This window comes from Podarcis erhardii (genome assembly GCF_964252035.2).
Source record: "Podarcis erhardii genome assembly, chromosome: 2".
In the NCBI taxonomy this organism is placed as follows: Eukaryota; Metazoa; Chordata; class Lepidosauria; order Squamata; family Lacertidae; genus Podarcis; species Podarcis erhardii.
The window spans coordinates 32,157,851-32,168,680 of NC_138498.1; the positions used below are offsets into that span (position 1 = coordinate 32,157,851).

A 10,830-nucleotide genomic window follows, 5' to 3' on the forward strand; every position below is an offset into this window, starting at 1 on the left:
GCTCCCCATCATTCCCAGAAGGCAGATCTGATGGTCAGGGATTGTGGAAATTGCAATCCAGCAGCATTTTGAGTCCTCCAGGATGGGGAAGGATTGCAGCAGCAGCAGCAACAAAGCAATCAAGAAGGGTTCATAATTGCCATTCAAATGTGATAGCATATATTACAAGTATAAATAGTAACATATATTGTTAAATCTGCAGTCTTGTAAGCAGTTTACAAGAAATATTAAAAATTATCAATAGAACAGTTAAAACATATTTTTAAAGATTTTTTTTTTTAAAAAAAAAACCCTTAAAAAGATTAAAACACGTCACCATTTTACAAAAATAATTTAAGCAGGCACCGAAAAGAGCACAGCAAAGGTGCCAGTTGGTGTCAATAAGGCAGGGAGTTTCAAAGTGTTGTTGCTTCCGTGTTATAAGATGGATTTCTCAGAACTGCAGAAAGAGTATTATGTGGCAGCTACAACAGTGTCAGAGTAGTTGAGTGGGCATATAAAGTAAACTGGCCCCAAGCCTTTATGGTTTATTATGACATGTGAACACTAATAATATCTGTTTTAAGGTCTGCAATCCAATGCGTATTTATCTGGGAGTAAGCGCCATGGAACATGATGAGACTTACTTAACTCAGGCAGTGTCAGAATCTCTCTCTCTCTCTCTCTCTCTTTTTGCCAGATGGTCAACAATCTGGTATCAGAAAGAGTTCAAATAACTTTAAGAAATGAAAAAAAAAAATCATGAAGGGTCTTGCTTGGAGGACTTGATTTAAATAAAGTATTTCTAACACAAGCAAGCTTGATTGACGGTATCTTCTCCCTTCTTCGCAGCATGTCCCACTCCTTTGGGGAGAGCTACCGTGTGGACAGTGCATCAGGGGACCTGGCAATCAAAGTCTTCTGTGCCTGGGACTACAAGGTGATCCAGAAACGCTCCGTCCGACTTCAGAGTGAAAACATCTGCACTCACCTGAAGGCAAGTACTGAATGTGCCAATTCAGGCTGTGAAAATGCGACAAGCTTGGTGGGTAAACCGGTCTCCCTAGGAAGGCTGAGTGATGGGGCTCTCGAGATCCAGGTGCAGCAGGATATTATTATTATTATTATTATTATTATTAATAATAATAATAATAATAATAATTTGTACCCCACTCATCTGACTGGGTTGCCGCAGCCACTCTGCGTAGCTAGAAATGAGAAGGTAACAAGGCATTTTGTACGATACTGAATATAAATAGTGCAGTGATATCTATGCCATGATGCTCATACCTCTCCAAACTGTACAAACTTTTCCTGAGAGATAATGTCACATGGAAGATGGAGTTTGCTTGCTTTCTGCTGCTCAGAGGGTAGGACCCAAATCAGTGGCTTCAAGTTACAAGAAAGGAGATTCCAATAAAACGTTAGGAAGAACTTTCTGACAGTAAGAGCTGTTCAACAGTGGAATGGACTCCCATTGGAGGTTTTTAAGCAGAGATAGGATGGCCATTTGTCAGGGATCATTTAGCTGTGATTCCTGCATTGCAGGGCATTGGACTAGATGGCCCTTGGGGGTCCCTTCCAACTCTACAATCCTATGATGTTAACAACAGCTCTGATCTGTTCTTTTGTACAGATAACCTCCCCATATTACAGAGCAGATTACAGTCACACTCTTTTATTTCTTTGAACTCCCAGGTGCCTCTTCCACAGATTTAGTGCTGGCTCCTTTTGCATTGGCTTATTGCCTACCCCTAAGGAATGCAGATTGACCACGTAACTAGGAAGTCATGTTGCAGCCCCTGTCCTCATGTATCACTCAGGTGGTTGTTTTTCTTCTTTTCCTTTATCAGGAGTGTCTGGCTGAGCGGCGATCCAGGTCTCGCCCATTAAACCTATGCAAGAGGCTGCAGAGGCTGGCAATCCTACTGATAGCCTGGACTCTGTCTCTGGGCATTGTTCTGGGGTGTGTCCTAGGAGTTCACTACTTCTCTATATACATTTACCAGGTGAGATGGCTGCTCCATTGCCATCCAAGGGCCTGATGTGTTCTTGGCAGCAAGCATTATCTCTGATTTTCTGGGTCTGTGGCAGGGACTCCTTAGCCTCTTTGGAGAAAGAGGCCATTCACTGGGCTCACATGAGGCCTGCCTTCCCCAGCTTTGGGTCCCCAAATGTTATTGGACTACAATCCCCATCATACCCTGCTGGCCTGGGGTGATGGGAGTTGTAGTACAACACTGCCAGCTTTCCAGTTGTTTCTTCCATGAAAGGTGGCCACTTTTCACTGTAATAAACAGACAGATGGAGATTATTATCTCCTGCAATTTCCCAGCCTGAAAGTTGTGATTTCAGTGATAGTCATAAAGGAGGCCCTGCGATGCTTATATCCCGTTCCTAGAATCTAGAGCTTTGTTTGCATTAAATGTGGGGAGTTAATAAGAATTGAACAGGTAACCCACGGTGCACCACCTCCGCAGGTTCATCATGAGAAGCTCTTGACAAGCAACTACATGCACAAAGAAGCCCTGCTCCTGGCTCTGCCTCTCCTGGTGTCTCTGATTAACTTGCTCATCCCCTACATATACAACCTCCTGGCTGCCTGGGAGAAGCAGGAATCTCCCGTCCTAGAGGTGTATGTCGCCATCTGCAGGTAACATAGAGCCTAGCAGCTGAAACAGAGGAGCAGATTGCTTCCTCTGCATTTTGTGTCCAGGTATTGCCGTTGGTCCTCCATGCCTGAATGTGCTGGTGATAGCTTTTTCCCTGCCTCTTTACTCCTGCCAGCAGAAGAACAAGAGGACTAAGTGGATCACACTTAAAGCACATGGGTTCCGCCAAAGAATCCTGGGAACTCTAGCGTACCCCTTACAGAGCTACAATTCCCAGCACCCATTTAAACAAATTCATCTCCCAGGAATCTTTGGGGGGGAGCCATGTGCTTTAAATGCATGCTGGGGATGTGACCAGATTCTCCAGGTAACATTCTGGAAATTGGAGGTGGAGTGGGTGGGTTTAGTCGATCTAACTTGGGAACAATTTTCTTCCTCAGAATATTGTTTCTTAGGAAATTCCTTTCCTCTCTTTCTTTCTTTTTGTTTTTGTCTTCAGGAACTTAATTCTGAAGATGGTCATCTTAGGGTTGCTGTGTTATCACTGGCTGAGCAGAAAAGAGACGACTTCGGAAATGGAGGTCAGTGTGAATGGAGGGCAAGTGAAGCTGCTGCTGGGACATTTCCAGCAACTGCTGGTCTTCTGTGGTTTTATCATACTGAACCAAGCCAGGCACAAAAAAAGTGGCTTTGTGTACTTGGAACAAAGTGACCCCCCACTTGGATGATTCATAATTTCCAGCAAATAGCTCATGAGAAATGGGAAAGGTCTTTGCAGCAGGAAACCTTTTCTGGTGCTTTGAATAACCTTTTAAACTTTATTAGTTTCTTAAATCCGTTCATTAGACATGCTAAAACTGAAACAATGCAAAGGATCTTGTGGAACAGGAGGAGAGTTGACCGGCTGAAGCAAAGGCAGGCTGGTGTTGCTTTCCCTTGTTTTAACCTGCAGCAAATAGAGCCCTGCCCCTTCAAAAGCAAGAGGCAAAATGTCATCTTTTTGCTGGCACGTTACACATACCAGGGATGGACTCAACTTCTGTTGCTAGGGATGTCTGAAGCAACAGCAGACAGAAGAAACTGGCTGGCCAAGAGCTCCAGAAAGAGAAACACCTCTCCATTTTGCCCATTTTTACACAGTGCTGGGAGAACTTTGTGGGGCAAGAGCTCTACCGCTTGGTGGTGATGGATTTCATTTTCTGTCTCTTGGACACCTTCTTCGCAGAGCTGATGTGGAGGTAATTATCAGGCCAATCCCTTTCCCAAATGTGAAAACTTACTCTGGCAAAGCCCTGCTTTGCAATTTGGACTGACTGGGGTGGAATCTAGACACATACAAAAATGCTTTTAAAAAAAGCGTTTTGAAAAATATATTGAATTTGCCATAAGCTCACCAGCACCATCTACTGTCACATTTGTATAATGCACTTATAACATTGTATCTGCAGCTGTATAGCTGTGTCCTGGGTTGAATCCAGTGAAGTCATTGCATAAATAGAACTACTTCAATGGAACATCTCCTTCCCCTACACCCCACAGAATCTGCTCCAGAGGGTTGGAGAATCCTCAGAGCAGATGTGAGCAGAAGTTGTCCCCCTTGTGCAATGACTTCATGGGATACAACCCAATCTCTCTCTCTCTCTCTCTCTCTCTCTCTCTCTCTCTCTCTCTCTGACTACTACTCAGGGTTATTTTGGAGAAGAAGCTACAGAGTAAGCGGAGGCCTGAGTTTGACATTGCTCGAAATGTTCTGGAGCTCATTTATGGACAAACCTTGACCTGGTGAGAGATGCCCGCTTCCATTTTTTTGCTGGGTGACTCCTTTTCCCTTTCCATATTCATGTTATAGTCTCACATTCTCTTTACCCTGCAGATAAGAGCACTAATCTGTTTTTGAAGAAGGCAGAGGATCTTTAGATCACATGCATTTTATTTAAAACATCTACACCCTGTCTCATGTGAGCTGCTCAGGGTGGCTTTTAGTGCAATGACATATGTTAACAGAGGAAGCTGCCTTGTACTGAATTACGCTACTGGACCACCTACTTGATATTGTCTACACTGACTGGCAGGGGGTCTCTAAGGTTTTCACAGCCTTACCTGAAAAAGCCTGGGACTTATGCATGCAAAGCATCTTGTTCTACCTTCGAGCTGCAGGTTCGGCAAATAGCAATCCTATTAAAACAAATATCAAGACCAGCAGCAAATTAAACAATCCTAATTAACCACTTTGAAGCAGGAAAGCTTTAAATTTCCTTTAAATCTCCGCTGCCACAGTCTTTCAGGTACTGCTGCACATCTGCACCTTGTTGTTGGTTGTTTATTTGCAGTATTTTTACCCTATTTTATATCATTCAAACTTTTAAAATAGGATCGCCACACCACAAAAACATGCAATGGGGTGGAGCCTCTAGGTCAAGCACAGCTCCTTATCATGGACCCCTTTGCAGCCCATCCATCTCCACCTTCAATCTTTCTGTGCATTCAGTTCTTTCAGACTGCTAAAGAATTCCACCTCCTTTAAAAGCCAGAAACTAGATTGAATAATGTAAAATACTTCACAGGATTCTGGTTGCATAATTTGAGATTCTGGTGCAAAAATGTGCAGGGGTTTACAAGCTCAGCTTAAGTAAACTACTGATCTCTCCTTTTTGTCCCCCCCGCCCAGGCTGGGAGTCTTCTTTGCCCCACTCCTCCCTGTTGTCCAAATCTTCAAGTTGCTGCTCCTGTTCTATATTAAGAAGGTAATTTATCTGCCCATCTCCAACGGGCACTAATGCACTTTCCACTGCACTGAGGCAACATGCATTAGCAGAGGGTTGGCTTATGGAAGTTTTGTGGACAGAGAAATTGGGGTGGAGTCAAGCTAGCAAATCACACTGAGTGGACTTGCCTCCCAGACTGCCTTCGCTCTGTCCCGAAGACAATTAAAGGAAATGGAAACCTGACAGAGGTCCTTGACCAGCGGGAAGTAACCTAGATTGTACTTTTATCAGTCATGAGAAGCTGAGAGTCAAATGCATGTGTATATGTGTATTATATTATAATCCCCACCCCCATTTTTAAATGAAAAATAGGCTTAGGAGGTGCAATAGCCTTGCAATTCTGAGCAGAAAAGCAGTGGGAGAGAAGGGGTGCTTATTGCTTTTCCCATTGGCCATTTCCCCGTTGGGTTGCTTTTCTTTCTGCAAGATTCTAGACTCACGTTGCCCTTTAAAGTGCTTGCTGTGGTCAGTCTTCTTCAGTATACGGTGGTACCTTGGGTTACAGACACTTCAGGTTACAGATGCTTCAGGTTACAGACTCCGCTAACCCAGAAATAGTACCTCGGGTTAAGAACTTTGCTTCAGGATGAGAACAGAAATCGTGCTTTGGCGGTGCGGCAGCAGCAGGAGCCCCATTAGCTAAAGTGGTGCTTCAGGTTAAGAACAGTTTCAGGTTAAGAACAGCCCTCCAGAACGAATTAAGTTCTTAACCCGAGGTACCACTGTATGGCTGAGTCCCACGCAGAAGTTGCTGTCGTTAGGAGAGTGAATAAGCTAGTTTAAACTCTGTATTTTTTCCACCCTCCTAGACCAGCTTGATGAGAAATTGCCAGTCTCCCAGTAAACCCTGGCGTGCATCTCACATGAGCACCATTTTCATCACCTTGCTGTGCTTCCCTTCTTTCCTGGGTGCCTCCATATTCCTCTCCTACACCATCTGGGCGTGAGTAGATTTTCTGTTCAGTTGTAACTGACTGCAGTTACATTCCGGGTGTTAGAGGAATGCTATGACTGCTGGATCTTTTGCTATTCTTCTGTTAATTCCAGTTCTCTCACCCATGATATCTGATATCAAAACATCCTGCCCGTTTGGGCTTTCCGTCCCATTCTACTGCAAAGCTTGTCCCCATGCCCACCTGAAAGGCACCTTGTTACTAGTCTGCATTGCTCCCTCACTCATCTTCGACCTAGCGCTAGTGCAGCCACACTAGCCTACCATCAAGGCATTAAAGTCTGAATGACTTCTCTGATGCTGGTGAGCATGCTGTCATTGCGGCCTCTAATGTGCTGCTTTTTTTAAACATACAATTTCTTGCTGTTCCTTTGAAGAATGTGTCAGAAGTCTTGCATTTGGCATCCTGCTCACAGGACATACTGTAAACCACTCTTTCCATATGGGGTCCGGGGTCAAACATAATTAAGGATTTTTGCTTTCATTCTGACAGACATGTGCACCTGTTTTGATACTGCTAAATAAACTATGGTATGGTACAGAATAGGTAACATATCAAAAACTTGTCTTTGTGCAAATTGGCATATAAGAGAAGTGCAGGCAACTCCCCATTTATGTGGGGATTACGTTCTGAGGCGCTGCACGCTTAAGTGAAATCTTGAATATTGGGAACACTATTGAAAAGTCGGCAGAGACCCTCTAAACCTCCATGCTCAAACTCTCCATAGGCCACAGAGGTCAGTGCAAGTGTTTCTGGGATCGCAATTGCCAAGGCTCATGCTAGATTCTGTCCTTGCGCCATGTTTGCTGTTTTTGCCCCTTTTCGGGCCACCCCTGGGTTTGCTGTAATGCGTGCATGTGCGGTGGCGGGTGCCTTGAATGTGCATAAATGGGGAGTTGCCTGTAGTTGAAAAGGGGCCTCTAGCTACTGCAGGCAGCTGAATATTCAGACATTTACACAATGAGTTATTAGTTAAACCCATGTGGGGCCTGCAGTAAAAGGTTGCAGAGTGGAGTACTCCTGTTCAGTCAGCCATGGTCTTCTGCATGATATTCCATTCTGTTCCATTCCCCTCCCACCCATTTTTCTATTGTTTTCTTTAATTCAGACAGTCAGTCAGCATTCCATGGCTGCTGAGCACAATCAGTTCTTATTCTTCTATCTTTTGTTTTGGTTTCTGTCTAAAGGTTGTTTTCGTTTTTGCATTTCTGCAAACCTTTAGGTTTTTTCGAGCCTGCTGGTATCTTCCTCTTGTGGTGTCATTTTGGCCAAATAATCAGTGACGCTCACCTTTGAACTTACATTTTTATAGATAGATAGATAGATAGATAGATTCTTTATTGTCATTACACAAGTGCAACATTGCACAGTGCAACGAAATTGGATGCCATCCCTTAAAAAAACAACAAAAACAAAACAGCAACAACAACCAAACAAACCACATTCCAGCCACACCCACACCCACACCCATCAAACTTCCAGGTCACACTATCGAGTTACAGCATTCAAAAAGGCCACAGCTCTTGGATAGAAACTATTTTTCAGTCTATTTGTCCTTGACTTGATGTTTCTATATCTCCTGCCAGAAGGCAGTAGTGCAAACAGACTGTATCCCGGGTGAGATGAATCCTGCAGGATGTTGTTTGCTTTCCTAAGACAACGGGAACCGTACAGTTCTTCCAAAGATGGGAGAGGATGACCAATAATCCTTTGGGCTGTGGTTATGACCTTCTGGAGCACCTTCTTCTCCCTAGCTGTACAACTGGAGAACCAAGCACAAATACAGTATGTGAGAATGCTCTCTATGGAGCCTCGGTAGAAGGACACCAGCAGTTTCTCACTCAGATTGTTCTTCTTTAAAAGTCTGAGGAAATAAATTCTCTGCTGAGCCTTCTTCACCAGAGCAGTGGTATTTGCGCTCCAAGTCATTTATGCTACAAATGGCTTTGTAAATTATCGAAAAATGGTGTATAAATGTTGTAAAAACAAAATGATTAGGTGTGTAGCTTTTGTATGCCAAGTAGAGCAACAGTCTTTTGAATAGCTCTTTGATGCTGAGCTGCTCTTTGTCCATCCAGAGTGAAACCATCAAAGATATGTGGACCCTTCCGTGACCACGAGACCATCTATGAGTCTGGGAAGACCTGGGTTCTGAAGCTGGAGAAATCCAACCCAAACCTCACCTGGTTTACCTGGATCCACCAGCACCTGATCCAAAATAGCTTCTTCTTGTTTTTGATTGCTGGAATTTTGCTGTAAGTTGGAAAGACTCCATTATTTATCTAAGCTTAGAAAGCCATGGATGGTTTCTCCCTTCCCAACCCAAAAAAATCAAAGTGGTTTGGTGAATAACATACAGGATTTACCGGGAATGGCATATACCTCAACCTGTGATATAACTGGAAGGAAGGCTGATTGTGTGCCCTGTTCTCAGCATAGTTCAGCTTCAGTAGCATCAGCTGTACTCTTCTGTAAAAGGTTGATGGCTTCCACTGTGGGACACCTCCCCTTATCAAGCTGGGGTACCTCATAAGCTAGCACTAATGCAATTTACTAAACCTGTAAATATAACCTGCATATTTCAAGCTTTTCTTTACCACTGTTGATGCCATATGCTGTTCCAATGCCACCGCAATTTCCTATTTGGTGGCCTTCATTTGTTGCTGGATTCTCATTTCCAACACCTGTGGCAACTGGCCACCTGGCTGGGGCTGATGGAAGTTGCACAACATTTGGAGGGGCACCACATTAGTTACCCCTGTGTTACGTAATCCAATTACGATGCAATCCAGAGAAGGAAATTTTGGGGTGTTTCTTTGTCCAGCTAACCATACCTAATGGAATGTGCATCTCAAAGCTGTCAGAGGCTGAGGCACCAATATACGCGTGGGAATGAGTGTCTTAGATGCGCCAACACCCAGGATTTCTGACTGCCCAATGGATCATGAGGGTTTAATGCCCTCCCTCTTCTCTGTATGAGGGCAGATGATGATGCATCAGTTCTGTCACCAGTCTGTTCCACATTCCTGGTGTGCATATTACTCTTCTGCGCATTTCTCGCTTAACATCTCTCTGTGCTCATTCTGTCCCGCGCCTTTGTGATTTTGCAGAGCTGTGATCTACCTCAACTTCCAAGTGGTGAAAGGTCAGCGGAAAATCATTACCCTGCTGAAGGAGCAGATTGCCAATGTGAGTGGAGTCTGCTTTATCCTGTGCAGTTCTGAGGCCTGAAAGTGCTAATTCCTGCTTTGTCAGAGAATATGAGTACCATGCTGAGTGGGGCCTTAAGAACTGGGCCCTTAATTCTTGGAATTTATTGGAACCAAAGCAAATGGGCTGCAGTCTGTTTCTTTCCATGAATGAATGAATGAATGAATGAATGAATGGAGAATTATTTCCCCTGTGGTGAAAAGCAGTGCAATAGAAGCATACTTGGTTTCTCAGCTTCCATTGAAAGATATTTCTGAAGATGGCTGTGTATATGTGTGTGTGCTCACGCAAAATGCTTGTATACAAAATTCTACAGATGCATCTTCCACATTAGGTTCCTGCTGTGAACAGTCCCTTTGTCTGTGAATCATGCTCGTCATAATGGCAGGACACTTCATTAATAATAAATAGATTAAACTTGCAGTAGACCCCTACAGCAGTTAGGAAAACGCAATGGGCATTACAAACTTTTATTATCTGCCTGAAATGCTTCTTGGGAGATGGCAGAATAGATTTTAACCCCTCCAGGAATGGCAAACAAGCCCATGCTGCTGAAAATGTCAGTCTCTTGTTGCCTCCCTTCAAGCTTCTTCCTGTTCAGGAAATTTCACAGTAATCTCATCCACCTTCAGTCCCAGAACATCCATTCTTACCATTTGCCAGCAATCCCAGCTTCCATGGAAAGGCAAATGGAAATGTTTCCTTGAGCTGGATGAAGTGAGCACAGATCGTATTTGTTTCAACCTTTTATATAGATTCCTAACATTGCTAGCATTTGTTCAAGAAAGCCACTTTCCTGCAACTCACCTTAATGTCTCTAACGTTCCAGGAAGGGGAAGACAAGATGTTTCTCATTCAGAAGCTTCATACTATATATGGGAAATGAGAATGCAGCAATTGAAGATGAGGTAAGGCTTTGGGGGCAGTTGAAGGTGAGGTAAGACTATTGAGGAGCTCCATGGAACTGACAAGATGCTGCTGCCAAGCTGCTTGGCTGGGTAGCACATACATAATGGATTACTGCCTTAGCCAAAGCTAGTGTACACCTTACACTGAGCCCATCCAGGTGCAGCGGAAGCTAATGGGGTGGAGCAGAGTGAAGCAAAAAGGTAGGAGGAAAAGGTACTGTAGAAGGAAAGTGGAGACAGTATAACAGAAGTTTGTAACTTCCTGATGAAGGACCTGAGAGGTCCAAAACATGCTGGATATTAGGAAACTTTTTCTCCTCTCCCTTTGCTTCCTGCTTCCCGATGACCCCTAAGCCCACATAGCCTGTGGCTTCTTGCCTGTGCAGTTTGTGCCTGGCAGGCA

The 10,830-nt window shown here is 44.0% G+C and overlaps 1 protein-coding gene across 7 annotated transcripts in view; it reads left to right on the top strand.

Annotated features, from left to right (window-relative positions):
• The window catches only part of TMC6 (transmembrane channel like 6), a 29,113-nt gene that overhangs the window by 16,848 nt on the left and 1,435 nt on the right, over positions 1-10,830 (top strand). For all 7 annotated transcript variants that reach the window (XM_081849615.1, XM_081849621.1, XM_081849616.1 and 4 more), the window contains 11 exons: positions 832-976; positions 1,833-1,988; positions 2,460-2,632; positions 3,091-3,172; positions 3,732-3,829; positions 4,278-4,373; positions 5,260-5,335; positions 6,166-6,299; positions 8,388-8,564; positions 9,420-9,498; positions 10,349-10,427. In XM_081849615.1, the coding sequence (XP_081705741.1) occupies positions 832-976; positions 1,833-1,988; positions 2,460-2,632; positions 3,091-3,172; positions 3,732-3,829; positions 4,278-4,373; positions 5,260-5,335; positions 6,166-6,299; positions 8,388-8,564; positions 9,420-9,498; positions 10,349-10,405 (1,273 nt within the window). In that variant the 3' untranslated portion in view covers positions 10,406-10,427. The remainder of the gene's footprint in view (positions 1-831; positions 977-1,832; positions 1,989-2,459; positions 2,633-3,090; positions 3,173-3,731; positions 3,830-4,277; positions 4,374-5,259; positions 5,336-6,165; positions 6,300-8,387; positions 8,565-9,419; positions 9,499-10,348; positions 10,428-10,830) is intronic.